The sequence below is a fragment of the Rhodotorula paludigena genome (genome assembly GCF_050403205.1).
Source record: "Rhodotorula paludigena JCM10292 DNA, Rt_paludigena_JCM10292v1_ctg2, whole genome shotgun sequence".
Lineage (NCBI taxonomy): Eukaryota > Fungi > Basidiomycota > Microbotryomycetes > Sporidiobolales > Sporidiobolaceae > Rhodotorula > Rhodotorula paludigena.
In genome coordinates, this window is record NW_027481456.1 from 1 (window position 1) to 26,956 (window position 26,956).

General features: G+C 65.7%; 12 protein-coding genes across 12 annotated transcripts; 5 read left to right on the forward strand and 7 right to left on the reverse strand.

The window, feature by feature from the left end:
• Positions 1 to 318: 318 nt before the first annotated feature.
• VPS25 (ESCRT-II subunit protein VPS25) lies at positions 319 to 1,207 on the reverse strand (the record flags this gene model as incomplete). Its single annotated transcript, XM_076645630.1, has 4 exons — positions 319 to 437; positions 510 to 588; positions 688 to 878; positions 946 to 1,207. 4 exons carry the CDS (start codon positions 1,205 to 1,207, stop codon positions 319 to 321), a joined length of 651 nt encoding a protein of 216 aa, XP_076508500.1.
• Positions 1,208 to 1,461: 254 nt separating this feature from the next.
• Positions 1,462 to 3,027, forward strand: NPA3 (GTPase NPA3; the record flags this gene model as incomplete). The annotated part of the gene is made up of 6 exons (XM_076645631.1): positions 1,462 to 1,573; positions 1,693 to 1,840; positions 1,903 to 2,007; positions 2,070 to 2,463; positions 2,552 to 2,674; positions 2,740 to 3,027. The coding sequence occupies 6 exons, from the start codon at positions 1,462 to 1,464 to the stop codon at positions 3,025 to 3,027; spliced, it is 1,170 nt and encodes a 389-aa protein (XP_076508501.1).
• A 151-nt stretch (positions 3,028 to 3,178) lies between these two features.
• Positions 3,179 to 4,865, reverse strand: ARH1 (NADPH-adrenodoxin reductase; the record flags this gene model as incomplete). Its single annotated transcript, XM_076645632.1, has 2 exons — positions 3,179 to 4,510; positions 4,587 to 4,865. The coding sequence occupies 2 exons, from the start codon at positions 4,863 to 4,865 to the stop codon at positions 3,179 to 3,181; spliced, it is 1,611 nt and encodes a 536-aa protein (XP_076508502.1).
• Positions 4,866 to 5,143: 278 nt separating this feature from the next.
• On the forward strand, positions 5,144 to 7,389 carry JCM10292_004298 (uncharacterized protein; the record flags this gene model as incomplete). The annotated part of the gene is made up of 7 exons (XM_076645633.1): positions 5,144 to 5,519; positions 5,590 to 5,693; positions 5,764 to 6,288; positions 6,345 to 6,500; positions 6,557 to 6,873; positions 6,934 to 6,963; positions 7,017 to 7,389. 7 exons carry the CDS (start codon positions 5,144 to 5,146, stop codon positions 7,387 to 7,389), a joined length of 1,881 nt encoding a protein of 626 aa, XP_076508503.1.
• Positions 7,390 to 7,944: 555 nt separating this feature from the next.
• Positions 7,945 to 8,849, forward strand: LSM12 (Lsm12p; the record flags this gene model as incomplete). The annotated part of the gene is made up of 2 exons (XM_076645634.1): positions 7,945 to 8,685; positions 8,805 to 8,849. 2 exons carry the CDS (start codon positions 7,945 to 7,947, stop codon positions 8,847 to 8,849), a joined length of 786 nt encoding a protein of 261 aa, XP_076508504.1.
• Positions 8,850 to 9,786: 937 nt separating this feature from the next.
• JCM10292_004300 (uL5 family ribosomal protein) lies at positions 9,787 to 10,872 on the reverse strand (the record flags this gene model as incomplete). Its single annotated transcript, XM_076645635.1, has 5 exons — positions 9,787 to 9,837; positions 9,903 to 10,000; positions 10,360 to 10,379; positions 10,446 to 10,749; positions 10,815 to 10,872. 5 exons carry the CDS (start codon positions 10,870 to 10,872, stop codon positions 9,787 to 9,789), a joined length of 531 nt encoding a protein of 176 aa, XP_076508505.1.
• Positions 10,873 to 11,521: 649 nt separating this feature from the next.
• On the forward strand, positions 11,522 to 12,258 carry JCM10292_004301 (uncharacterized protein; the record flags this gene model as incomplete). Its single annotated transcript, XM_076645636.1, has 4 exons — positions 11,522 to 11,574; positions 11,652 to 11,733; positions 11,798 to 12,068; positions 12,131 to 12,258. 4 exons carry the CDS (start codon positions 11,522 to 11,524, stop codon positions 12,256 to 12,258), a joined length of 534 nt encoding a protein of 177 aa, XP_076508506.1.
• Positions 12,259 to 12,543: 285 nt separating this feature from the next.
• JCM10292_004302 (velvet factor family protein) lies at positions 12,544 to 14,211 on the reverse strand (the record flags this gene model as incomplete). Its single annotated transcript, XM_076645637.1, has 6 exons — positions 12,544 to 12,680; positions 12,749 to 12,846; positions 12,914 to 13,825; positions 13,891 to 13,970; positions 14,040 to 14,103; positions 14,168 to 14,211. The coding sequence occupies 6 exons, from the start codon at positions 14,209 to 14,211 to the stop codon at positions 12,544 to 12,546; spliced, it is 1,335 nt and encodes a 444-aa protein (XP_076508507.1).
• A 686-nt stretch (positions 14,212 to 14,897) lies between these two features.
• JCM10292_004303 (uncharacterized protein) lies at positions 14,898 to 16,600 on the reverse strand (the record flags this gene model as incomplete). The annotated part of the gene is made up of 8 exons (XM_076645638.1): positions 14,898 to 14,927; positions 15,000 to 15,076; positions 15,135 to 15,213; positions 15,274 to 15,613; positions 15,670 to 15,754; positions 15,819 to 15,923; positions 15,982 to 16,406; positions 16,512 to 16,600. The coding sequence occupies 8 exons, from the start codon at positions 16,598 to 16,600 to the stop codon at positions 14,898 to 14,900; spliced, it is 1,230 nt and encodes a 409-aa protein (XP_076508508.1).
• A 604-nt stretch (positions 16,601 to 17,204) lies between these two features.
• Positions 17,205 to 20,557, forward strand: JCM10292_004304 (uncharacterized protein; the record flags this gene model as incomplete). The annotated part of the gene is made up of 5 exons (XM_076645639.1): positions 17,205 to 17,855; positions 17,915 to 19,448; positions 19,505 to 20,266; positions 20,323 to 20,387; positions 20,444 to 20,557. 5 exons carry the CDS (start codon positions 17,205 to 17,207, stop codon positions 20,555 to 20,557), a joined length of 3,126 nt encoding a protein of 1,041 aa, XP_076508509.1.
• A 240-nt stretch (positions 20,558 to 20,797) lies between these two features.
• JCM10292_004305 (uncharacterized protein) lies at positions 20,798 to 24,678 on the reverse strand (the record flags this gene model as incomplete). Its single annotated transcript, XM_076645640.1, has 3 exons — positions 20,798 to 23,568; positions 23,627 to 23,941; positions 24,000 to 24,678. The coding sequence occupies 3 exons, from the start codon at positions 24,676 to 24,678 to the stop codon at positions 20,798 to 20,800; spliced, it is 3,765 nt and encodes a 1,254-aa protein (XP_076508510.1).
• Positions 24,679 to 25,017: 339 nt separating this feature from the next.
• Positions 25,018 to 26,536, reverse strand: JCM10292_004306 (MDR family NADP-dependent oxidoreductase; the record flags this gene model as incomplete). Its single annotated transcript, XM_076645641.1, has 8 exons — positions 25,018 to 25,117; positions 25,190 to 25,265; positions 25,336 to 25,413; positions 25,476 to 25,616; positions 25,708 to 25,780; positions 25,842 to 25,906; positions 25,982 to 26,324; positions 26,390 to 26,536. The coding sequence occupies 8 exons, from the start codon at positions 26,534 to 26,536 to the stop codon at positions 25,018 to 25,020; spliced, it is 1,023 nt and encodes a 340-aa protein (XP_076508511.1).
• Between the last annotated feature and the right edge of the window lie 420 nt (positions 26,537 to 26,956).

A 26,956-nucleotide genomic window follows, 5' to 3' on the forward strand; every position in this document is an offset into this window, starting at 1 on the left:
CCTCCGCCGCCCCCGCCGCGGGGCGTCGGCGCGCGCCCCGCCCGCGGGGGGGGGGCGGGCCGGGGCCGCCCCCCCCCCCCCCCCCGGAGGGAAAAGCGCACGTAGACTCGCCCGTACCCTCAGGCAAGCCTGTATTTTCGCTCGCTCTGACGGGTCGCTGCGCGGCAGAACCAGGAGACTTGCGCGCGAGACGGAAGGGCAAGAGACTGGAGCGAGAGCGCGGAGTTACAACAACAATGCACATCGTACGTACGGAAGTCTGACACGTCGCTCTATACACACCCAAGCGTGCTCCCATGACGGCGCGGGCAGCGAACCTCAGACGAACTTGACGCCGTCGCCGTCGTCGCCCGAGCCCTTGAGGACCTGGGCTTTGCCCTGCTTGATGAGGATGTCGAGCGCCTTGCGCAGGATCGGGGTCGGGAGGCGGTAGAAGTCTGCTCGGACAGGTGTGCAGGATGCGTAAGTCACTGGGCGGAGTTAGGGGAGGGCCTGGAAGAGGGACGGACCGGTCGTGTGCACGAGGTCGCCGCCCTCTGTCAGTTCGTAGAACGTCATGATGCTGTTCGTCTGTCCCGTCTCTTTGATCTGCGTCGACGCGCGCGCATCATCGTCAGCCCAACGTGCCGCGCATACAGACGGGACGGACAAGAGTCGGGTGTGAGAGCAGATGCATGCGAAACGCACCCAGTCGTAGACGGCGGTGGCCCATTCTTCCGGCCGCTTCCAGTAGATCCACACGGCTCCGCCTCCTACTCCTGTTCCTGCTGCTGTGCTCTTCTTGCCGCCGGCGGGGAGCGTGGCCGTGTCCCAGGCTGCCGAGCCGGATGCGACGAGCGAGTCGAGGACGAGGCGGAGGGTCGGGAGAGTGAGCTGGCCTGTGTCGCGCGGGCGGGCGTCAGTGAGTGCGCGTACTGAGCAGGAGGAGTCCGACGGTGCACGCACGCTTGATGGCGTGGTTGGCAAAGGGTTCCGCCCCACACGTCTCCTGGGAGCAGTCGATGCGGAAGGTGCGGGTGAAGCGGGCCCAGGCGAGGACGAGGGTGCGCCACTGGTCGAGCTGGTGGGCCCAGGTCTGCGGGTTGGGCTGGCGCGTATAGAAGGGCGGGAAGGCGTGCAGCGAGGGGAAGAGGAAGCCGGACGAGGGCGACAGCGCGGGCTGCAGCGAGAGGCGGGCGGGTGGCGGGGGTAGTTGCGGTGCCTGCATCGTGCGTGTGCTCCTGTCCACAGCGTCGCTCAAAGCGGCAAGCGGTGACAGCGCCGAGGCGAGAGCGGAGCGAACCTCGGACTCGGACTTCACTGCTCCCACTCGTCTCGACTCGCTCAGACGAGCGCACAGAGGGGCGCACCAGCTCGACGAGCACTTTCAACGAGGCCACCGACAGCAGCGACCCGCCCCACCCGCTCTCTCGCGCTCCTCCGACTTGATCTCTCGCAACGCTCGCACAGCACTACCCAGCCATGGCAACACCCCAGGCCACCCCGCAGCCCGCTCAGGCCGACAAGGGAAAAGGCAAAGAGTCGCCCAGGGCAACCGCAATGATCGTCATCGGCATGGCAGGCTCGGGAAAGAGTGCGTCCCCGCCGCACCGCCTTCCGTTCCGCTCGTCCCCGTCGAGTACTGCGCTTGTGCCGTGCTTGCTTGGGTGCTCAGGGCTGAGAATCGGCGCTGACTTGCCGGGTATTCCGCAGCGACCTTCATGCAGCGCGTCAACTCGTACCTGCACTCGCGCAACCAACCCCCTTACGTCCTCAACCTCGACCCCGCCGTCATGCACCTCCCCTTCGACGCCAACATCGACATACGCGATACCGTCGACTATCCCGAGGTCATGAAGCAGTGCGTCCGGCCTCCTCTGGGTCATCCCGCCTCTTTGTCTTCGACTGACCCCGTCCGCTTAGGTACAACCTCGGGCCCAACGGCGGCATCATGACGGCCCTCAATCTCTTCACGACGAAGTTTGACCAGGTCCTCGGGCACGTCGAGAACCGCGCCCAGTCTGTCGAGTCCGTCTTCCTTCTTCCGCCTGACCCACTCCCCTGCGCTGACTGAGACCGCTCGCACGCAGCTACGTCCTGCTCGACACGCCCGGGCAGATCGAGATCTTCACGTGGTCCGCCTCGGGCTCGATCATCACCGACGCGCTCGCGTCGGCGCTCCCGACCGTCGTCGTCTACATCATCGACACGCCGCGCACGACGGCGCCCGCGACCTTCATGTCCAACATGCTGTACGCGTGCTCGATCCTGTACAAGACGCGGCTCCCGTTCCTCCTCGTGTTCAACAAGACGGACGTCGAGCCGCACGGGTTTGCGCTCGAGTGGATGCGCGACTTTGAAAAGTTCCAGGACGCGCTCCTCGAGCGCCGCAGGACCCATGGCGAGGAGGACGGGCCGGCGTACATGGACAGTCTCATGAACTCGATGAGCCTCGTCCTCGACGAGTTCTACAAGCACCTCCGCGTGAGTCTCACGGCTGCACACTCACGGCTCGTTGTACGACGCGCAAGTACGCGGGAGCTGATGAGGCTTTTGTGATACCGTCTCACAGGCTGTCGGAGTGTCGGCCATGACGGGCGAGGGCATGGACGAGCTCTTTGACGCGGTGCAGGAGGCGCGCGAGGAGTACGAGCGCGACTACAAGCCCGAGCTGGAAAAGATCACGGCCGAGCGGGTGCGCCGTCTGCTCTTTGCTTCACTCGTGTGCTCGCCGTGCTGACGGACTGAGGGGATCCGCAGGAGCGCAAAAAGGAGGCGCAGAAGGCCGAGTCGGTCACGCGTCTCATGCGCGACATGAAGGTCTCGTCCTCGGGCGACTCTGCGCAGGTCCCGCAGTCGGAACTCGACAAGTACCTCGACCCGTCTGCCGCTGGGCAGGACGACGAGGAGGAGGACGACGACGACGAGGGCGAGGTCATTGACCGGAGCGCGAGGACGGATTACTACGAGCTGCCGGCGAGGAGGCGCGGCACGGGGCCCGGTGGGACGGTCGAGCTCGAGGACGGCTCGCAGTGGCCGGCACCCTAGTCGGCGGCTCGTGCAATCGACTACGGATCAAGGAATGCATGCCCGGGTCTGAGCGGAGCGAGCAGGGAACCGCTGAAGCGCTTGCTCGTTGCGAGTCGACGTCTGTAAGATGCGATCTACGTTGCGAAAGTCGTGGAAGCGTGCGGTGCATCTACGGTAACAAGTTGAGCATCTCCTCGACGCTCGTGATCTTCTCCCTCAGCTTTCCCTTTGCGCGGCCCCTCTCGCGCTCGATCCGGTCGAGCACCTCCCAGTCCTCCCAGCTCACGACGCGCCTGTCGCCCCTCAGCGTCTCAATCGGGACATCCCCGCGCGCCTCGTCCTGCCCGCCCTGCGCCGCCAAGTCGGCCGCGACGAGGTCGGCGGTCGCGAACGCGTCAAACATGGTCGTCGCGATGACGCCCATCGGGCCACGCGCGAGCCACCCGCTCGTGTACAGCCCGGCGACGCGCTCGCCCGCGGGCGTGACGACGCGCCCCTGGTCGTTGAGGACGATGCCGCGGCGCGCGTCGAAGGGGAGGCCGGGGAGGCCGATCGAGCGGTAGCCGACGGACTTGAAGAGAACCGAGGTCGGAGAGAGGGAGGTGCTCGCGGTGGCGCGGGCGGTGTAGGTAGACGGGTCGGAGGATGAAGACGAGGGCACAAGCTCGTTCTGCACGTAGCGCACAGCGCCGATCGACTGCGGGCTCGTGATGCCCTCGAGCGGCGAAGGTGCCTCGGCGCTCGCGTCGGCAGACGGGAGGAGCTCGACGGGGCTCTGGAGGAACTCGAGGCTCCAGCTGCGGTCTGCGCCTGCGAGGGTTGTCTTGCTTCCGCCCTTGAGCAGGCCCATCGCGCGCTTCTTGCCCCGCGCACCCTCCATCTTCGGATGAGCGTCGACGTCCGCCACCGCCTGCGCGAGGAGCTGCTGGTCCGTCTCGAACGCGACGCCGGGCAATGCGAGCATCTCGCGCAGCTCCTTGGTCGTCGCTGCGAGTTGCAGCGGACCTCGTCGGCCGACGACGTCGACGCGCTTGATGCGGCTGCGCGCGAGCTCGGCGAGGACGTGCTCGGGGACGTCGTACTCGCGGAGGGCGTCAACGTCCTTGAGCAGGATGCGCGCGACGTCGAGCGCGACGTTGCCCTGTCCGATGATGGTCGCGTGGTCGAGCTTGGAGAGGTCGAGCACGGGAGCGAGGAGCGACGAGTGGTACGGGTGCCCGTTGTACCAGTTGACAAAGGTGCGGGCCGACAGGACATTGAGGAGCGTGTCTTCGCCGGGGATGCCCAGAGGTCGATCGAGCGATGCGCCGTAGGTCAGGAGGACGGCGTCATAGTGCTCTCGCAGCGTATCGAGTGGGATTGACGCGGCGAGCGCCGAAGGGTGCGTATTGGGCACGGAAGAGGGGGTCGCGTCGGGCGAGGCAGTGCCGCAGACCTGGACGTTGCCGAAGAAGCGGAAGCGCGGGTCCCGAGCTGTCTCTTCGAATTTGTGCTCGCAGTTCTGCCGAGCGCAAAGGGGCCTCAGTCAGCGTGCAAGGCGAGGAAACGGCTTCATCAGTTGCGAGGGAAGGTCGCACCTTGACTTCGGGATGATCAGGCGCAACACCGAACCGGGCGAGGCCGAAGGGCGTCGGAAGCAGCTCGAACAGGTCAACGCGGGTCTGCTCCGACCCAGGCAGGCTCAGCAGCCGCGACGCAGCGTAGAAGCCTGCGGGTCCTCCTCCGACGATTCCGACCCGGAGCGCCTTTCCTGCGAGCGTCGCTGCGGTCCGCCGAGTGGTCTTGTGGGCTGCAGTGGGTGTACCTGCAGCACGTGCAGCTGCGCGCACGGCAGCTCGTGCGGTTGTCCGGTGCATTGGGGGCGACAGAGGTTGCTCGACCTCGCCGAAGCGGGGGTCGACTTCGTCAGGCTTCCCTTCGAGTCGATCGGAAGCCACTCCTGAGCTTCCTGCTCCACTGCTTGAGTCTCTCTGCTTGCACCGCTTCCCCATCGCGCTTTCAAGTCGTATTCGTCCGCCTCTCTTCTCCTCTTCTCAGCGGACATCCCGCGGACCTCCTGTCTCCGGCGTTCGTGCAGTGCTTTCCATGTTGTTTCTTTGTTTCCGCTGTCCTGCTGCGACTGGCTCCTGCCGTCATGGTCACCATGTACGATCCGCCTCCGTCTTCGCGCTCAAAGGCGTCCAACACTCCTCGTCGAACTGCGTCCCGCTCATCCAGGCGAGACTCGCTCTACGATGAAGTGCGACACGGCCTCGACGTCGCAGAGCACTTTGCCGAAGCGGCGGGGCAGATTGCAGGCGAAGTTGGCAAGGCGGCGCACACCGCGCAGCAGGTCGAGGACGACATCGAGCGGGCGTACCGGCCAGGAGGCGTGAGGGGCGGACGTGCGGCGGGCTCGGGTCGCTCTTCAGTTCAGTCGTATGGCGGCACGACGACCGAGGGCGAGACAGATGCCGAGGCGCAGGAGACGCTCATCCCGTCGCGGCCGAGTAGGGTGAGCGAAAAAGATGGTTTGTACCCTCGACACCGCTTACCCGCGTTTTCGTCAATACGCTCAGAGCACCACATCGCGCGCTTCAGCTGGGTCCTCCATTGTGCCGTACGAGTCGGCAAGCACTGGCACGCGACAGCGCAAGAAACCGGCGCCGTCTGCCGTCGATTCCGTTGACGCTTTCAGCAAGGGCGTGCGTCGGCTGGTCTTCCTCCATCGAGTACTCCGCCGAGTAGAGCTCCTTGCTGACCATGTGTTCTCAGGTCGACGCGCGACAAGAAGCCGTCGACGCCCTGTTCGACGATGTCGAGCTCGTCGCTATTCAGCGCCACCGCCTCACGGGCACGCTCTACAGCGTCCCGCAGCTCTTTGCCGGCCGCGCTGGCGGTCCTCCGCGCTCGCGCTCGGTCGAGCGCGACGAAGCGACCAAGCTTGCTGCGCTCGTCGGGCAGGCAAAGGCCGACTTGCTCGCCGAGTACAAGCACGTGTGCGCGCTCCAGCCGCGCTTCGAGGCGCTCAAGGCGCAACACACCGACGCGCCGAATGGCGACAAGCGCCTCGAGCGCGCCTTCCAGACCTACACGACGCTCAACTCGTCATTCGCTTCGCTGCTCGACTTTGTCGAGGACCGCGCCAAGGAGGAGAAGCGTTGGCGCGAAGCGGGGGCGCAGAAGGCGCTGCTGCGACGCATCCAAGAGGACCATCCAGATTGGGAGCGCTCGAGGCGCAAGAAGGAGATGTTGCGCGCGAAGGAATTTTCTGCAGGAGCAACGCTCGAGACGGCCAATGTGCGTTCCACCTCGCTGTTCTATTCTGCTTTGGGTCCCTGACATCCTGAAAGCAGCTTTCATCATACACGGGCTGGTGGCTGCTCGAGCACCCGTTCACTGAGCTCGACACGGTTCTCCAATCGATCGACCTCGCCGAAAACGGCATCGAGAACCAGCACGACGAGAAGAAGGGCTCCTGGGAGCTCGGGGCGCTCCTTTCGCATGCAATCGTGCGCCATTGATACGTCCTGGCGGCGGACAGAACCTGATGAGATAGTTATCGCAGCCGTCGCTTCACCGCGCAGGACACAACATCCCCAAGTCACGCTCGGCCCGACAGCTCAACGAGCACGAGCTACGCAAGTCGCGCCGCTACCGCTCCGAGGAGAAGACGCCGGTGCACCATGGTGGCGAAGGCGACACTGACCCCGAGGACGAAGGGTTCGACCTGCTTCCGAAGAAGGAGAAGGGCAAGGACAGTGACGACGACAGCATCGACTTGAGCCAGCTTCCGGAGCGGGTGCCGACGGACGACACGTCGGGCTACCAGGAATCGCGCGAGGAGCTTCTTGCGGACGCGAAGGCACAGCGGCGGACTGAGCAGTGCGTGCGCGCAACCTGGACCTCACCCTGTGCCGCTGGCTGACTCGATGGCACATTCAGTCTGTACACGCCGTTGATCGCGGTCTACTGGTGCGTCCCATCCCGGCCGTCCTGCCACAGCACACTCATACAAACTCTCGCAGGGTGGCCATCCTCGTCCTCTACCTCTACTGGAGCATCTCGCGCGCGCTGGGCCACGAGTCGCCGCTCGGCAACGTCGACCTCGGGTCGCATCTCGGCAACTCGGCGTGGAACGACACATCGGACGGGCTCGTCTACACCTCGGACCCGTCGACGGAATCCTCCACCTCGTCCGCGTCGAGCGTCGTTCCGCACGACCAGACTGGACCTGCGACGCAGGCGCCGCTGAGCGAGGTGCTCGCTTCGGCAAGCAGCTTGAGCGCCGACACGCTCAGCGGATCAACCGAACCGAGCGGATCCGTCGGCGCCTCTGCGACCACCGTGCCGGCGGCCTCGCCCACCTCCACAGCGATGCAACGTCGAGCGCCGAGTTGACGAGCGAGTCGCACACCAGCAGCCCAGCGTCGAGCACGACCAGTGCAGCCGAGGAGACATTGTCAACGACACTCGCCGAAATTAGGGGCGCAGGGCCGCTACCCGGCGCAGGTCGCGCGTAGCGGGTTCAGCATAGTAGCAGGAGCATTGAGCGGCAGCAGTGCTCAGGACGTCGAGCTGGCAGCGACGAGAGGCGCGTATCGAAGGGCGGGCCAGACAAGGAGAGCGAGGCGCAGAGCGAAGAGAGCCGCGGCTGAGGCCAGCAATGAGCCACTCGGGAAGTTGTGCACGTACCACTGCAGAGGCAGTGCGGACCGGGTTCAGTCTGAAGCTGGCAGGTGGTGGTCACGGCGAGAGAGACGAGGCGAGAGGTTGACCGCATCGCATCGCCGCACTCGCGCGTTCCTGCGCTGCAGAGCCCACAGAGCGCCACCCGGAGCGTAGCCAAGTGCATCGCACACGCGCATCCACCGCCGCTTGCGCTTGCCTCGACTCGCCCGCCTCCCCACCACGGCCGTCGCTTGACAGCCTCGCCTGGGCGCACGCACAGCTGCGATGGCCAGCCGGACTGCCTCGCCGGTACTGCAGACTTCGCGCAAACAGGGCCAGACCCCCGCGCCCCGCCCCGCCTCGACCGCCTCGCCCAAGCCGCCCGCGTCGTCTGCATCCCCTGCACCGCCCCCCTCTGCCACCCCTGCCGCAACGCTGCCAGACCTTGCGACGCTCCTCAACCTCCCCTTGCGAGTCAAAGTTGCGGCAGCAGGCGACGGCGCGCCCGAGCGGACACTCGAGGGCGCTCTGTTCACCTTCGACTCGTCCTCTGGCTTCCTCGTCCTCTCGTCTCCCTCGACCGCTTCCGCCCCCGCCTCTTCCGCCCCGTCCACTCCTGTCCCTGCATCCTCTTCCGCTTCCTCCGCCGCCCCGAAGCGAACCTACCACTTCCTCAAGACGTCGCAGCTCGTCTCCGTCGACGTCCTCTCGACCACGCCCGACCCTGCCCTCCCGCCTCCGTCCACCCCGCTCCCCTTCTCGGCCCTCCCCTCCTCCGCCTCGGATCTCTCTGCCGTCGTCTCGCGCGCCGTAGCCGCCGAGCAGCGCGCCGCCGCGCGCATCGGGCAGGGCGTGTCGCCCGACGCGCAGCAGCTGTTTGACGCGCTCGCGCGCACGCTCCCCGTCCGCTGGGCCGGGACCAGCATCGTCGTCATGGACGAGGTCGTCGTCGAGGAGCCGTACGGGAGCGCAAACGTAAAGGGCGCAAAGGGGAGCGCAGAGCGCATCGAGCGCGTCAAACGCATGGTCCGTCACTTCTGCCGCTCCGCTGCTCCCCATCCGGAACTTTGCTTTCCTCGCGTGACTGCGCTTCCGGGTGGGGTGAAGCAAACTCGCAGAACTGACCGATCACCCACCTTCCGCAGCTCGAGGGGATCCGCGCACGCCTTGGCCTGTCCACGCCGGCCTAGTTCGCCGCCTGTCAGTCGAGCGGCGCTGTACATTGGCAGGCTGGAATAAGAGGACAGGTAATACACCGTGCGCACATGTGGCACTCATGGACGAGCCTCCCTGAGACTCGAGGGAGCGAGCATGTGAGACGTCACGATATCAATTCAGCAAGCTGCAATTGCGGATACTCAGCGAGAGCCATGGATGAGCGTTCCAGTCCTGACGTCCGGAGCGGCGCAGCGGAGCCTGCGAAACGCGCGTTCACAGACGCAAGCTGCCCTAAGCATGCGCCAAGCAGGTGATGACCAAGAGGGACGGACGGAGCGAGAGGATCAGCCGCTCGTCGAGGAAGCACAAAGAGCCGCACGCCCTCCTCGACCGCAAAGACGGCGCACGGCAGAGGGCTGGATCCGCCGCAGGCAGAACCAGGGTTGCGAGCGCCGACAGCGGAGAGGCCTGACGCGCCGGCAGCCCTTGGGGCAGGGTCTCGCGGTTCCGTCGGTTGTGCTGGACAATCTCTGGCCGCGTCAAAGCGGTACTGCGCGCGCATTTGAGGCCGTGCGCGGATTCGACTGAGGCTGGGAAGGCGGTGCGGCCTCGAGGAGAGGCGGTAAGGTCGCTTGTCCGGGTTCTTCGCGCGCGATAGCCCGACCGAGGGCAGCTTGGTGGTCGCTTGCCATACAGCAGGTGTACGGCGCGGGCCGTGGGAGGGGCGGGACGAAGGACAAGGGATTCGCCGGCGTGCTTCGAGGTGCAACAGCACAGCCTCCGTCTCCCCATACCGAACGCAATGCACCAAGCCCATCTCTCTCTCTCTCGCTCGTGCACGCGCAGCGTCGGCATCAGTGAGGATCTCGCCCGCCGGTTCCCGAGCACAGCTACAGAACGCCCTCGGGCCGCTTGTTTCGCGCCGCACTCGCGCGCCGACCTCCAGCCAAACCGAGCAAGGACCAGGATTTAGTCCTTGCGGCCGAGGAGGATGCCGTCGAAGCGCTGCTTGAACCAGCTCTGCGAGACGCAACGAGATGCGAGGTCAGCGACGGGAGCGGCGTAGGAGGGGCGCCGCGACGCACCATCGTCTCGTCGCGCTTGACGCGGTGCGAGAAGCCGACGCGCGAGGTGCAGTGCTTGCGGCGCGCGACACGGCCGCCTGGCCGGCCCATGACGACGTCTGTACGAGCGGCGAGCAGCACACGGTCAGCATGGTGCACCCTGCTCCTCAACCCGCGCATCTCGTCCAACGAGTCCTGCTAGCTCGTACCGCCACTCCGGCGCGCTCGCACGCAGCACCACGAAGCGACGGAGGAGCAGCACTCCGCCTGAGGCGTGCAGCGCTCCCCCCGCTCTGTCCCAGCTCATCCGCCCCCGCAGGTCCAGCTCGCCCGTCTGGCGGCAGCGGCCGCGCTCGAGCGCTCTGAGCGACTCGTAGAGGGTGCAGGGTGTCGTACGCGCGACGCGCGGGTGCGGGAGGCGGCGGTGGAGGCGCAGGAAAGGAAGGGGGAGTGGGAGGGCAAGCAGGTCGAAACGCACAGAAGTCCATGCCGAAGATACTGCAGGGCGCACACGGCTCGTCAGCGGGAGTGCACAGGAGAGTCCAGGGGTAGAAGTGGACGCACCCGATACCCGGGTCGTACTTGATGCCAAGGTCGATGTGCTCCTGGATACCGAAGCCGAAGTTGCCGGTCTCGGAGAAGTTGCGCTTCTTGAGCTCGTACTCCTTGACCTTGAGGCCACGCTCGAGGATCTCCTCGGCCTTGGGGCCGCGGATGGTGATGTGGCAAGCGATCTTCTCGTTGCGGCGGATACCGAAGTGACGGACCGTGTAGCGGGCCTTGGACGTCACGGGCGTCTGACCCGTAAGCTGCTCCAACACCTTGGAGGCACGGGTGAGACGGTCACCAGACTCGCCAACCGAGATGTCTGTAGTGGATTGTCGGTGAGCATTCCCTGGCCCGCGTTCCCCCATCACACGGCGAGCAACGCACTGATGACGAGCTTCTCGATGCGGAGCTCGCGCATGGGGTTGGCCTTGGCGTCCGACATTGTGGCTGGGAGCGCGGGAGAGGGAGCGAGGCGAGGACGAGGGGTGCGAGCAAGAGTTTGCGGCGAGCGGCGGGGCGGGGGGGCGAGGGCGGCGCGGGCGGGCAGGGCGCGGGTCAGCGGGGGCAGGACTGGCACGGGGCAGGGAGGGCGCAGGGACGCACGCGAGTCGACTGCGAGCAGAAGCTGGAGAGCAAAGCGCGGCCGCCGCGAGCGTCGCCCCGAGCCTCGAGCTTCGACTCGCCGCCAGCACCCGCGCCCCGCCCCCCGCTCCCGCTCGCCCGCGCACTCGCTTGGTCTGCTGAGTAACTAGACTGCACGTGGCTCACTCGCACTGCTCACCACGCTCTGCCGCCGCTGCGCGCTGTTGCTGCCGACGAGTTGTCCTCGCTCGCTCCCTTCTCTGCGGCTCCCCCAGGTAGCGCGACCTGCCACTGCTCCATGGAGCTTGTCTGCGTGGTCGCTCTGCTACAAAAGACTACAGGATATCGCTTCTGAATGCCCTGCACTGCCTCCCGCTGCCAGCGACACCGGCCCTCGTCTCCTGTTCAGCTCGCTCCTCCGGTACGTGCGCGAGGGAGCCGAGCCCCGCTTTCCGGACCTTGCGGGATCCACTCTTGCTCTTGCTCCCCTCACTTCGCATACGCTCGACATGCGCTCGGCCGTCCTCGTCACTTCCTTCGCATGTGCCGGCCTAGCAGCTGCGTGCGCTCGCAGCTCTTGCCCCTAGCCCTCTCGGATTCTCCTGCGCTGACTAAGAGGACCGCTCACGCCGTTGACAGCCAGCAGCAGACTGCCCTCGCAACCACCATCCTCACAACCCAGGCCGACGGTTCGACCCAGACCATCATCTCGCTGAACGGGGTGAGCCCACCTTCTTCTGCGCGAATCCGCGTTCGAATACCAAGTCCGCGATTGCACCCCCCAGGGCGCGGCCTACACCCTGACCGACGCCGCGCAAGCCTCGTCCGTCGAGTCGATCCTCTCCGCCGCGCAAGCGAGCATCACCGCCGGCGGCGCGTCGTCCTCGTCCGACTCGCGCGACCTCGGCGACCGCGTCACGAGCCGCGCCGACGGCGTCTGGGAGACGGTCACGAGCGGCGCGGACGGCGCGTGGGTCACGGTCACGAGCGCGGCGCCGTCCGTCTGGAGCGAGGGGACGCAGAGGGTCGCGTCCGTCTGGGGCGAGGCGACCGAAGGTGCGTATTTCCCGCACCGTGATCACACTTCCCCTACTTCTGCTGACTGGCTATGCGCACAGCTATTGCTGGCATTTTCGACGGTCATGACAATGCCGCGACCGGTCTCACTGCTTCGACCGCCGTCGTCACCGGTCTTTGCGCTGCGGCTCTCTCCATCGGTGCTGGCGGCCTTTCCGTAGTTGCGTAGAGACGTCCTTTCTGAGACCGTCTCCAGTGGGTTCTCAGCTCGTAACGATGTCTAAGCTTATGACCTTCTCTGTCCGCGATCCGCAAGCGAGCCGTCCTGGGGTGTCTCTCCTTGCTGCGCTGCTCGTAACGTCGCCTCCGCTGCTTCCTTGTTCAGGTGTCGCACGGAAGAGTAGTTAGATGGAAAGCTTGCAAAACCAACGATCACGACGGATACGGTTCACAACAACAGCACGGCACAGTAAGGCACAGGACTAACTACTCTACGCGCACATACTGGTGGCACTTAGCCTGCCACACTTTCCTCTTGGTGTGACTCCTCGTGCTTGACCGCGGCCTCCTTCTTCCCCTTTGCGCGTGCCACCTTGCGCGTCGGGATCCGCACGCCTTGCTTTGCAAAGCACTGCGACAAGGGCGTCGGGTCTGCACAGTGCCGCGTTCCTGTCAGTCAGGGCACTTGTACGTAACAGATTAGAGGTAATGAGACGCACCGAGCATGCCCTCGAACTTCTTGGCGCTGCAGACGCGGAACGGGTCTGTGCAGGCCGAGGCGACGACGTTGAGCCCCGCTTCCGACCGGGCACCCCCGCTGCAGCATGTTTGACAGTATTGGTACGTGATCGGACGAGAGAGGAAGAGCCAAAGGATGCACGCACAACCCGATGCTGAGCAACCTCAACCGCAACCTAAACTGCCCCTCGTTGCGCACGCTCAGATCGGGCAACACAAAGTACACGCCCCGCTCGCCGTCGAGGTCCTTGAGCTTGTACGCGTTCGTGTGCAGCGTCCCGATCAGGTTCGGTACGAGCGCCGTGGAGACTTCGGTTCCTTCGACGTCGGCGTCCGGCGCTGACGGGCCGTCGTTCGAGGCGGAGGACGTCATGCTGCGATGTTCGGTGTACGAGGGCCGCGCGCGCGCGTAGGGGATGAAGCTCGAGTTGCTCGGCGGCGCGGGTGCCGAAGCAGGAGGGAGAGCGGCAGCGGTCGATGCGCACGATGGATCGTGGGAGTCCGTGTCGTGCGAGCAGGCGACCGTGCTGGATGGCGGCGTGAGTGGTACGGTGGGTGAATTCGGAAGAGGCAGAGGACGGCTTTCTCCGGTGCGCAGCCGTTTCGCAGGCGGAGGCTGGGAAGGAGCGTCCGGGAAGTCGAGCGACATGGGCGGTTCCGCGCCTGGGCTAGGTCGCTTCAGACCGCTCGCTGGCGGTGGCGGCGAGACAGAGGGCGCCGAGGAGAGCAAGCGAGTCATTCCGGAAGGCTGCGGCGTCCGGTTGTCGTCCTCCTCTTCTTCCTCCGGCAATGGCCCCAGCGCTCCTTTGGGCGTGCCCTTCGGGCTCGTCTGCGAGTCCTGCGGCGAGGGGTACTCGAACGGCGGACTTGAAGGCGAGCACGAGCGCGACGCCGCGCTCGAGTGCTGCGAAGAGGCGCACGAGGAGGAAGGCGTGCGCATGGCCGACGAGGACGAAATGCGCCCGCTGCTGCCTGGCGGGAGGATCAGGTTCGCGTCGCCGAGAGTGTCGGAGTCACGGAGGTCGCTGGCGAGGATGAGAAAGGTGGTGTCGAGGTCACTGCGGAATGGTCGCAGCGGTCAGTCTCGAAAGAGCGCGAATCGAGAGGACTACCGCGGGCTCACTCGACGGGGACTTGCAGGCCCGTGGACTGGTCGACAGCGGTGAGCTGGACGATGAGTGGCGGCGAGATGGGCCGACGGTCCTGTCCGTGACGCCCGAGGACGGGTCAGTCTCGCCGACTGGGAGTGCGGCGGGTCGCGGAGAGACTCGCCTTGTCGCCGAAGCCGCACATCCTGGCTCGTATGGGCTGCTGCACCACTGTGACAGTGTATTCACTGTCGGAGGCAGTCAAGGGTGAGCGTCCTGCGCCGCCAGGCGGAACGGCGAAGGAAGGCTCACAGATCCGCTCGAGGCGCGAGAGCAGCAAGCAAGCGCTGATCCATCGTTCGCGCAAGCGAGAGAGGAAGAATCCGACAGAGCCGGGAGTCAAGGGCTGGTAGAGTGCGGGCGCAGCGCAGGGAGACCCAAAACGAGGAGACGACGAGCTGCGGTCGGCTGCGCCAGCGATGCGGGTCTGCGGCGCGAATGAACGGCTGCTCTCGCGGCTCGTCCAGAGCTCGATGCGGGCGCACAGCGTCTCTCGAGCATGGAAGAGCACAGAGAGGTGCGCTGACAGGGCCAAACCGGGACGCGAACCACTGCAGTGGGTGCTGCGAGGAACGCCCCGCCTCGACGAGCATCCGAGTCGATCGGGTGGAGGCCAGCCGAAGCAGCCTCGCCCGGTCCCCTTTAGGTACTCTCTCAGACGTGCACGATCCTCTACCGCGTTCGCACAGCTCCCCGGCGCCCGTGTGCCGCCCCGGGTCCGCACCAACGCACCCCATCCCGCTGGTCGACTTCGCGACAGAAACGGCCTCTCGCAGCCGACGCGCCCGAAATTGGCGCCTGCGTCGAGGCAGGCCGAACAGTCTCTCGGCAGCGGCGGCGAACAGGCTTCGTCGCGTGGCCGAGAGAGAGCGAATCGCCGCAGCGTCTTTCTCGGAGACGCAACGCAAGCGGCGTGGCTCGCGCTGGGCCAAATAAAGGTGCAGTTGTATTTCTGCACGCCGACCGCAGTCTAAAGTAAGGCTCAGATTTTTGCAATCTTGCCGTCGTCAAGCTGCGAGCGCGAGTTGCGAAACCGTCAGGGCCTGTCCGAACGGGTGCCGAAGAGAGAGCGAGGGTCACGCACCCGCTGCACTGCCTTGAAACCCTGGATGAGGTCGGCCTTGAGGTCCTCAAAGTCCTCCAGGCCGATCGAGAGGCGAACTGAGCGAAGGGGCGGTCAGCTGGAAACAGCAGTCGGAGAAGAACATGACGGACGCACCGAGACGAGGGTCGGCACCCGGGTCGGACACGCGGCGCTGCTCGATGAGCGACTCGACGCCGCCCAGGGACGTAGCAGGCTGCAGCCAAAAGCGTGAGTCGCTTCGAGGAGCGCGCAGAGGGGGAGGCCGAGAACTTACGATAAAGAGCTTGAGACGATGCGGGAGATACTGCGCATACACCTCTTTCTTCAACAGGACCGCAAAGCACGCCGGCCCACTCTCCATCTGCTTCCCCTTGCCGAGCAGCTCGCCCGCATCGCGCTGCAGCGCCGTGTGCCACACCGTCTCGACGACGCCGCCGGGGCCATCGAGGTCGGACCCGGGCTCGGCGCGCGCGAGCGACGCGAGCCATTGCGCGAGGGCGGTGGCGGTGCGGGATTGCTGCGTGACGCGGACAGAGAGGGTGCGCAGCGAGCGCAGGAGGAGCCACGCGTCGAGCGAGCCGATGTTGGAGCCCGTGTACGTGCGGGCGTGCCAGCTGCGAGTCGACTGGTCAGCTCGAGTCAGGTTGGTAGAAGTAGAGAGGGGCCGCACAGCTTGAGCCAGTCGGTTTTGTTTTTGACACTCAGCGTCCCGACGAGTGCATCCGAATGTCCGGCAAAGTATTTAGTGCCGCTGTCTGTGTACATGTGCTCGCGGAAGGTCAGCTTCCACATTGGGCCAGAACTGAGGTCAAGACGCACGCATGACGATGTCTGCGCCCCACTTGAACGGGTCCTGCAGCGGGGGCGGAGCAAAGGTCGAATCGATGCCGAGCACTGCGCCCGCCGCGTGCGCCTTTTTCGCATCTGCAGAGCGGATACGTCAGCACCCGTCTCAGAAGATAAGCGAAAGCCGGGGACGCACAAGCTTCGATCGAGCGCGACTCGCCCTTTGGGTTGAGCGGCGTCTCCAGCCAGACGAGGACCTTCTTGTCGGTCGGGTACTGGTCGTCGAGGTTGATGGTCTTGACCTCGCTCGCGCCCCTGATCTGTCGGTACACCTCGAGGGACGTGTGGCACCCGTGGTACCCCTCGCCGGCGGTAAAGGCGACGACGTCGGGGCGGACGTGGACGAGGCACGCAAAGAAGGCGGCGATGCCCGAGGGGTAGACGAGGGTGGGTGCGCCGATGACGCTCGAGAGGACGCGCTCGGCACGGGTGAGGGTGGGCTGGGTGTATCGCGAGTAGATGTCGCGCGAGGGGGTTGCGGGCGACCAGTTTGCGTCGTAGAGGCCGGGCTCTGCGGCTGCGATCTGCTCTGGCGAAGGGTGGCGGAAGGTGGTCGAGGTTCTGTGTTTCGACCGAGACAGTGACCAGTCAGTGCATGGTGGTGGGGCGAGGATGCGAGTTAATGGCGAGCCGACGAGGGCGAGGTGGGGAGGAGGGGGAGCGCACGAGATGAAGGCGGCCACTTCAGGCCCGGAGAGATCGCTGTCCTGGTGGATGGACTTGGTTGCGAGGCTGCACGTGTCGTCTGGCGCCATCCTGTGCCGCAGAGCGGGAAGAGCAAGAAAGCGAGCCGGAAGCGGGGGAGAGATGAGCGCAATCACCAACAGTCGCGTGTGAGCCGGTAGTGCGAGCGTGGATGCCGATGGATAGCGTCTAGAAGGCAGTCTGGCCTAAGTCTAGCTCGAACAGCGCGCGGATGAGCGAGTCGAGGTCGAGCGTCTCCTGGCAACCGCGACCGCGCACCTTTGGCTCGACCACGTTCGCTGCTTCGTGCCGATAGAGCGTTGAGAGAAGTGGCACGAGCTGGCGAGCCACCTGTGCGCTCCCACCATGCCACCGTGCGTCCTGCCCTCCCTCGCTCAGACCGCGTCTCTCGTCGACGCTTGCTTGCTGATCCTCGGCTCTCGCAGTGACGATCCGCTCAGCTATTCACTCCAGCACGCTTTTGCAGCGTCGCCAGACCCGCACAAGCCAGCCCAGCCCGCCGCCGCTCCCTCTTCCGCCGACCTCTTCTCTCAACCTTTCGCGAGCTGGAACGATCATGCCGCCGCACAGAGTGCCTGGGGCGACGCAGCAGATGCACGAGTAGACGCAACGAGGCCTGAGGCAGGCGCTCACGGACCAGCAAGCGATGAGACTATGCCCGGCACCGCCTCCTCGGAACCGCAACCCTCGTCGTCCTTCTCGCTCAACCCAGCTGCAGCCTCGTTCACGCCCTCGTTCCCCTCGTGCGAGGCTCAAGGAGAGCCGAGCGCAAGCCCAATCGCGATGCCGCCCCGCTCGACCTCGCCCTTCACCCGACACCGCTCCTCTTCCGGCACCAGCACGCTCAATGTCGCCTCGTCCGCCACGCCGCGCGGACTCGTCTCGCCCCTCGCGCAGATGCAGCTCTCGTCCGACTCTTCTTCTCAGAGCGCATCTTCCACTCAGAGCGCATCCATCGATCCGCCCGCAGCTCTCGCGCCGCCCCGCCCTACGCCTCCCTCTCGCGCCTCGTCGACCGCCTCGAGCGCAAAGGGCTACGATCCGACCGTCCTGCGCAATCTCATCGCGACCGCCTGCGCACACGGCGACCTCGAGCGGCTGCGATCGCTCCTCTCGCCCGCAGCCGCAGCGAAGCAGGGCGGCGCAGGAGAAGCCCCGTCCACGTTTGCGCTCGCGAACCAGACGAGCCCGCACACTGGACTCTCGCCGCTGCACTATGCGGCGCAGAAGGGTCATGTCGACGTCGTGCAGTGGCTCATTGAGGCGGCAGGAGCTATGCCCGAACTCGAGGATCTCGAGGGCGAGGTGCGTATGCTGCACCACTCACCCTTCGAAGCTTGCCTGACTTCGCATTTCGCGCGCAGACGCCGTTGCACAAGGCCGCACATCGCGGGCACCTCGACGTCTGTCGCTTCCTGATCGCCTCTGGCGCCGACGTCAACGCCGCCGACAACGACGGGTGGACCGCGCTGCACAACGCCGCCTCGCACGGCTGGCTCGACGTCGCGCGCCTGCTCATCGATGCTGGCGCCTCGGTCGATCAGCCGAACAAGCACCGCTATACTGCCCTCATGAATGCCGCAGCCAAGGGGCAGCTCCCACTCGTGCACTTCTTGCTCAAGCGGGGCGCCGACCCGCTCGCGCGCAATGCCTTTGGCGAGACGGCGTACGACCTCGCCGCGGCCGTATTCCAGGTGCAGATCGTTTCGGTCCTCGCCGCAGCAGAGGAGGCGCGCGTCAAGCGGGACGGCGCCGGCGCGTACAACCCGCTCGCGTACCACTCGACCGTCCCCGTCGTCCTGTACGAGAACCAGCGCCTCGCGCTGCCGTCGCTCAAAAAGCTCTCGACGCTCGCGCAGAGCGGCACGAGGTGGTCGTCCAAGGCGCTCAGCCGCAACGACGGCGTCGCCGCCTTCTCTATGCCGCGCGCCTGGATCGCCGATGGAGCGGAGGACGACTTGCCGTGCTTCCGCACCGAGGTCGCCCTACCTGTCATCGGCGACGAGACGCACCTTGGCCTGCCTGAACCGCGCGAGGTGCGCAGCGGCGGCCGAGTGCGCGCTGCGCCGGAAACCGCAGCCTCGTCCCTCGCTTCGTCGTCCTCTCCGTCTGCCAAACCGACACGGCCGCGGCCGCAGCCCCGACGAGCGAGCAGCAGCGCCGCCTCTTCCCTCACCGCGATCCTCGCTTCCTCGCCTTCTCTCGACCCCGCCGCACCCGCTACATCCGCATCTTCCTCATCGCCCCCGCGCGAGCCCGCGTGGTTCTGGCTCAGCGACTGGGTCGTCGACCCTACCTTCCCCTCTTCCTCCTCCGCCGCGCACGACGCCGGCTGGTCCTACGCTCCCTCCTTCCCCTCCCCCGACTGGTCCCCCTCCCCGCCGCTCGAAGCGCAGCGCGCCCTCTCGCTCGACGGGCCCGCGAGCGCCGCAGCGCTCGCCGCGCTCGCGGGGCAGGGGAAGAAGTTTGTCCGGCGCAGGAGATGGGTGCGCTTGATGCGCAGGCGGGTCGACCGGCCTGATTTCGGGTTCCCGGACGGCGCGGGCGCGGTGCAGGACGCAGGGAGGGAGGTCGAGATGGACTACCGCGCGCGGGCGAGGTTCCTTGCGGGCGAGGAGCTCGACGTTGCCAGAGGAGACGGTGCGAGCGTCACGTCGGCGAGGACGATCCCGCTGCAAAAGGGGGGCGAGGTAGGCGCGGATGAGCTGGTCGAGGACCGCGTGGCGCTGAGGAAGGTCGTTGCGCGGCTCGAGCGCGCCGCGGACGAGCTGAGGAGGGGGATGAGCGGGGACGAGGATGAGACGAGCCGGCGGAGCGCACAAGACGAGCTCGAGGCGCTGCTGCAGCGAGTTGGGCTACTGAAAGCGCAGCTGGGCGAGGATGAAGACGACGACGATGGTGCGTCCCTCGTTTACGGCCTCTTTGAGTGCCTTACTGACTGCTTCGACGAACAGACTCGGACGAGGAATTCGTCTACTCGGGACAGGATGCCGACAACGACGATGCGCGATCCGTCTGGACGGCGACTCGCCCATCCAGTATCACTTCGGCGTCCATCCACGACAGCGCGGCCGAACCGACTGCTTCGACCTCGGCGCACCCGGTCTTGACGCCGCAAATCGCGCCCGAATTCCGCGTTCCGACGCACGAGCACGCGCCGCTCTCAATCTTCCCCGTCAATCCGTTATTCCAGCCTCGCCCAATCCGCGCGCGGTGGCAGCCCGACGAAGAAGCGAGTGACTGCCGCCGGTGCGGGCAGCATTTCACCTTCTTCAAGCGCAAGCACCACTGTCGCCGGTGTGGCTTCGTCGTATGCGCGTCGTGCTCGCCGCACGAGGACGCGCTTGACCCGTATACGGTCGCGCTCGAACCGGGCACATTCATGGAGGAGCAGAGCTGGCTCACGGGCCTGCCTATGCGGTACCGCACCTGCGGAGAGTGCCACGCGGCACTCTCGCTCCCGTCCGGCGTCGGAGGTGGAGCAGGGAGCGGAGGTACTGCGTCGCTTCTCTCGCCGCAGGCATTCTTCCCTGCCTCGCCGAGCCTTGGGTCGGTCACGCCCAGCGAGGCTGCTGCTTCCGATGCGAGCGATCTTGTCGAGTGCCCTGTGTGCGGCACGGCCCTCACGAGCGTCGGCGACAAGGCCAAGCAGGAGGAGCATATTCGTGACTGCCTCGAGACGGGCGGCGGATCGATCTCTTCCGGGCGGTACCTCGGTGCGTCGAGCGTGCGACTGTTTCTCGGCTTAGCGCGCTGACACCCTGTCGCTCAGTCTTCAAGCTCCCGCCAGGACCGCTCGTCGGCGAGGAGTGCGGCGTCTGCTTCGAGGACTTCGATGTGCGTCTCGTCTTTCCCCTCCGCAGGAAGTCTTCCTGATTGTCTCTTCCTTCCAGGTCGGCGACAAGATGGCCCGCCTTGTCTGTTTGTGCACCTTTCACGAGACCTGCATCTCGAGCTGGCTCTCGCGCGGTCACTCGTGCCCTGTCCACCCTCAACGCGAGTCCTAGACGTTTCTCGGTCGATCTCGACGTCTGCAGTCTGTGCTGTCTTCCTTCGTGTCGTTTGTCTCCCTCGTCATCTCGCAACGCAGTCTCGTTCGCCCCGACCTCGCCATACGGTCCGAAAGCAATACCGGATTGCAACATTACGCGGGCACACGAAAGAAAGTGTCTGTAAGCACGTAGCAGAGTCATGAGGGCTAAGGGTCATCAGGAGGATATAGAGGGGCCGTCGATTCGTCAAACACATCACTCCCGCCGTTCCTCCTCCTCCTCCCAGTCCTGCCCAACTACCTCGCCGTGCAGCGAGCCGGGCCGGCTTGGCGCCTCGACCGAGACGTGCGGTGGTGGCGGCGTCGACGCAGTCGGTGGCGTCGCAAGCCGGTGCAGCGGGTCTGACGGTGCCGTAGCTGCAGTCGTTGGCGTCGCAGGGTGCAAACCCGCAGCGCCCGCTGTTTTACCCGACGCCGGATTGGGCGACGAGGCGGAAGCGAGGGCGGGCGAGGGTCTCGGGCGCGGTTTGCGCACGACCGAGAAGCCCGTCTCGCCGCTCGGGACCGACTCAAAGGGCGGCTCGTCGTGCTCGTACCCACCGCGGTCGCTCATCTCGTCTGCACTGTCGCCACCTCCTCGGCCTCGTCGCGCCTTTCCGCGCCCACCGCGCAGGCCAAGTGCAGCGAAGACGCCGCCGCCGCGTGCAGGTCGGCGCTCCGTCGCCTCGTCGTCCGTGTCCGTCTCGTCCGTATACTCGTCCTCGTCGGAGTACTGCGGTCTCTGGCGCTTGAAGCGGCCGAAGAACCCGCCCTGCCGTTCGCCCTTCTTGGCGCGCACTCGCGTCGACAAGCGGCGGTTGTGCTCGTCGTCGAGGCGTCCGCCGGGCGAAACGGAGTTGCTCAGAAGCGCGGAGGAGGAGGGGAGCCCGCCAATCGAGGGCCGTGAAGGGTATCGCTGCGCATCACCGCCGAGGATGGGCGCGGCCGCCATGTCCCTTACAGCCGACCGCGAAGTCCGATGCGGGCCATACATGTCGGCGGAAGAGGCTGGGTACGGCGGGTAGGCGGTCCCGACGGACGACGAGGGCGTGTTGGCGAGCTGATACGGGTTGCTGTGCGAAGCCCGTCCTCCGCCTACGCGTGCAAAGCCGCTCGAGCCGCTTCCTTCGGCGCCTGACTGCGGCGAGGCCGTGACTGACGGCGCGGCGGGAACGACAATGGCGGAAGCAGGCGAAGCCGTCGAGACAACGTCGACCTGGCTGCCCCAGTGCTGCGGGCCGGAACGAAGGATAGGTCCCGCCGCCATACTGCTCGAGTACGTGCCAGGTTTGACGAAGCCAGGGCGCGACGATGATGCCTCCGAGGCGGACTCCCAGCCGCGAGTCGACATGGCCGACATGATGAAGCCCTCGTCGTCGACGAGCCCGCTCGACGGGAAAGGTGACTTGCCGCCCGCAAGCGAGGGCGTCGAGCCCGCCGCGCCCGGGTGACCCGCCGGTCCCCTCGCGCTCGGAAGGAGGTACGTCTGCGTTCCCACGCTTGAAGCGTCGCTCACGCCACCGAGAGTGCCGCCGGCAAAGCGCTCGCGATGGAGGTTGCGCCGTCTGCGCTCCTCAATCGCCCGGCGCCGCGCAGCTTGCGTGCGCGCATTGCCCGCTGCTGCTGCCGACCCGGGTCGCGGACGGCGCTTCTTCGCGCCACTGGAGCCGCTGCGCCGGTCCAGCTTGCGCAGGGCGCCGAAGAGGCCGCCGCCACGCGGCGAGCGCGACTCGTCGAAGGGAACGCGCGCGACGAGGCGGACGACAAGCTCGAGGAACTTGAAGGCGACGACCGCGAGAAGGAGTACGATGACGAGACCTTGCGCGAGGAAGACGATGTAGGTTACCCAAGAGGCGGCAGGCGGCGCGACATCGACTGACGGAGAAAGGACGACGAGGAGGACGGCGATGACGATGCGGGCGAGAGAAAGCAGGAACGCCAACGGGCCCATCGCCGAGTTGTCACCCCACGGCAGCCACAACGATGTGCACAGCGTGTGCGCGACCTCGACGAGGAGAATGACGGCGGCTTGCGCGGTTCCCTCGCTCTGCGCCGCGCCGACAACAACGCCGACAACCAGGTTCGAGGCGAAAGTGACGGTGGGGAAGAGGGTGCACTCCTCGGCATAGGTGTTGTATAGTGGGCCAACGGTGAGGAGGGTTGGCAGGTGGCCGTGCAGGTCGCGCGTCGGCTTGATGTGGACGAGCCAGAGGAGCGCAACGGGCGCGGCGAGGCAAACAAGAGCGAAGGTGACGACAGCGAGGGCGAATGTCGAGGTTGGCGAATCGGAGTACAGCGTGAACTGGTACGCCGAGAAGAGGCAGAGCGGGAGATGGAAGAGAAGAAGAATGCGAACGAGGTTGCCGCCGAGAAGTGACAGGTGCAGCTGCCACAGCGAAAAGTCGTCCTCCGGGTTGCGGCCAAAATCGCCCCCGTCGTCGAGGTAGTCGTCGTCATTGAAGTCGCCGCTGCCGAGGAACCGCCCAATCGAGCCGTCCGACCGTCTCCCGCCGCCGAGACTCTCGTGGGTGCCGCTCGCCTCCTTGCTCAGCGCATGCGTGAGCGAATCGTCGCCCTCGGCACCGTGCTTGTCCTCCATCGGGACCTCCGAGCGCCTCGTCTGCCCGGGCTGCCGTTGGGGCGAAATCATCTCGATCGCCGAGTCGATGGCGAAAAGGACGGCATGAACGGCGATCACGCCGGCACACAGCGCGAAGAACGTGAAGGCGCAGATACTCCATACGTCCTCGTCGCGCACGCCGATCATACGCGCCCACCGGCCGAGACCGTCGCTCTCGCCGTCGAGGTCGAGGAGGACGTTGGGCAAATCCGTGTCGAGGTAGAGCGGCGAGGTGACGTCGGCGATCTGGGAGGCGTACAACGAGGGAATAGTCGCGTTCTGCGGAAGGACCGGCGGTGCAGGCGAGGCGAAGGGCAGGCTGGCGTTGTAGACGAGAGTCGTCCACGCGATCTGCTTGAACACGGGATCTGCGCGCGTCATCGCGTCAGAGGCGGTCGAGATCAACGCAGGTCGAAGCGAACGCACATGCGAAGCCAGGCCACTCAACCGCGACGGTCCCGACGAGCGAGAACCACGCGACGAGCGAGAAGATCTCGCGAAATTCGGCCGTGACAAACCTCCGCAGGCTCCCGCTCGCGATGACCTGCCGACCTGCCCACCCACCGAACCAGATGGCCTTCCACATCCCTCGGTGCGAGGGGGTGCCGTCGCGCGAAGTGAGCTTGAGCGTGAGGGACGACGCCAGCTGCGTCTCGTTGTCCTGCAGCCAGGTCGTGTACGAGGCGAAGAAGCGCGCGAGAACATAGAGCAGGAGGTAGAGGGCGAGGAGGCCGATGACGACTGCGCAGGAAGGACGTGAGCAGGCGACCAGCAACAGTAGATCGAGAAAGAAACGCACAGTAGCGGATGACGCCGTACGCAAAGTAGTCCGGGTAGTAAGGCGTGAAGTGGAGGTCGTAACAAGCGAGGTGCTGCGCTGGCGACGACGAGTCGAGCGCGACGAGGTTTGTCGTGATGGTCGTCAACGGATACGAGCTGGCGAGCGGGACGACGAATCCGAGCGCGATGTCGCCTTCGTACGGGCAGCCCGAGTCGGTGACGACGGCAGTCCCGTTCGTCGTCATGCCCGTCGTGCCCTCGTTCGTTCGGATCGCGGCGCACAACGCGGTGCGGTTGCTCGCGACATCGAACGAGAGGACCTGCGAATCGACGAGGAGCGTCGACAACAAGCCAGGGTCGTCGCCTGTCCCGTTGCTGTATCCTTCGCTCCGGGCAACTGTCGAGCCCGTCAGCACGATGCGCAGGAGGTCGCCTGTGCCCGTGAGGATGGCGCCGTCCTGGTTGTAGACGGGCGATGGGAGGCGGTCAAAGTCGGTGCCGGCCGCATGCTCGCCGGGCTGCGTCTGACCCTGGTCGAGCTGCGCGTACAGCTGCGTGAAGACGAGCTGCTGGTCCTCGGGCGCGACGAGGTTGCTCCCCGACGACAGGCAGGACGAGAGCCGGGTCGAGTACAAGAGCTGCGCGAGCGCGGGCCGGGCCAGAGCCAGGGCCAGCAAGGCAGACACGAGGGCTCGCATCTCGCTCGTGCACGCGCGCTCAGCCTTGCCGCGCCGCGCGGGACATGCGCGGATGAGGTGCCGGAGTAGCGCCCGACCCCAAGGGGGCGGTGCCGACGGGCGTCTCTGCAGAAAATCGAGACTTACTCGGAATATGATCACTAGAACACTACAAAGTGTACACGGCGTCTGCCGCGGCAGCAGGAGTGATGTCGCTTTTCTGATCCGATGCTTCCGCGTCGAAGTCGCAGAGGGCTAGTCAAGCCTCGCACGCTCGCTGTCCTCCTCAGCCAATTCTCAGCCCCTATATACAGCTTCCGTGTCACTGTGAAGTGCCGTCCATTACGCGTTACACCTAATTTACTCCAGCGAGATGAGGGCCTTGCCAAAGTTGCGCCCATCAAGCATGTCGACGAACGCCTCGCCGTTGTCGATGCCCTTGGTAATGTGCTCCTTCGTCCTGTTTACCCACGCAATTGTCAGTCGCTGACGGACATACCGCAAAGCAAAGGGCGTCAGTGCGACTACGTACTTGATCTCGCCCGACTTGACAAGCTTCGGCATCGTGTCGTTGAACGCCGTCTGGTCGTGGTTCGACACGATGAAGCCTGTTCCGAAGCTTGGTAGTCAGTTTTCTGGCTTCCGAGTCCAGCATCGGGCGAATGCAGCGCGACGCACCCTCCCACCGGAGCGACTTGGTGACGACGTTCATCGTGTTCTTGAGACCGTAGCGCTTCTCCTCGGGCACGTTGTACTCTGTGATCCATTGGCACGTCAGCAATGACCTGCAGACCGGTATGTCGAAGGAGAGGGCGCACGGCTGATCGATCCGCAGGCGATGATGCGCCCCTTGTTGTTGATCGTCGCGAGGACGGCGTCGAGCGTCTCGCCGCCGACATTGTCAAAGAAGATGTCGACCTCATTCTCCTTAAGCACGTCGAGGGTCGACTGCTTCTTGTCTGCAGGAATGAAGATTGGGTCAGCGAGCCGCAGACCAGATTGAGCAAGAAGGCGGGCAGAACTGCGAGTTGGGGGTCAAAGAGGACGCACAGTTGAAAGCGATGTCGAAACCAAGCTCTTTCAGGAATTCAACCTTGTCGTCTGATCCAGCGGAGCCGATGACCTGCAAGAGACGCCCTAGGTCAATGCTGAGAGTCAGGTGAGACAATGCCATCGAAGCCCACCTTCAGGCCGTCACGCTTGGCAAGCTGCCCGACGATCTGGCCCACTGCACCCGAGGCCGCCGAGACTGCAAAAGATTCGACGACGAGCGAAGCGTTAGCCTTGCCCAGCTGCAAGGAAGCCGAGGAGGCGGACGACGCACCAAAGATCGTCTCGCCCTTCTTTGCCTGCCCAATGTCGTACAGTCCGACCCATGCCGTCGCACCGGGCATGCCGCACGCACCGATGAGCGTCGAGAACGGCAGGCCCTCGGGGTTCTCGACGACGCGGCCGAACTGGACCGCCGCAGGCGGGACGACGGCCCACTCGGCGAGCTGCATGCCGCCCTTGAAAATCTGGCCCGCCTGGACCGAGGGATGCTCGGAGCGGTAGACCTCGCCGACGCCAAGCGTCGTTAGGGGCTTGTTGAGCTCAAAGGCGGGCGTGTAGCTCTTCTTGGACGGGTCGCGCATCTTGCCGCGCATGTACGGGTCGAGCGAGAGGGCCTTTGGGGTTGCGAAGGTGTTCGTGAGCGAGCCCTGATCGGTCAGTGAGGTCGTGGAGTGCGCACCTTGGTCTTGACAAGGAATCCGCCGTTGAGCGGGACCGTGTCGGGGTCAAAGCTGTCGTCGACGACGCGCTTGAGGTGCCTGCCGGCGACAGGCGCCTCGGTGGGGATCTCGTTGTAGACGAGAGTTGCGTTCGAAGTGGGAGCCATGACTTGGAGGGTCTGAGTGGAGAGCAGGCGGCGAAGCAGAAGCACGAAGCGGTGTCGGGAGAGGAGCCAACGGACGAGTGGATGGCTGGAGACGGAGAATGAGCAGAAAAAGCGCGCGAGAGAGAGAGAGCGTGGTAAGCAAGCGGGGACCGAGCGGCGAGAAGTCCGAGAAGCGCTGGCCCGGGTCGGGACCCTCGAGAACCGGGTCGCACAAGAGAAAGAGACAAAGCAAGGTGCAGCGATTATGTAGGCTACAGTGCCTGTGTGCCGGGTCTGGCGGCTGGACAAGTGTCGGCGCGGACGAAATGACGGACGGACCAAATGCACGCGCAAGTCCGAGACGACGTCGACGCGAAGGGCGCGCCTCGTCCGTCTGCCACCTCGCAACTGCTGCTCGCAGCGAAAGCACCCGCAGACGAG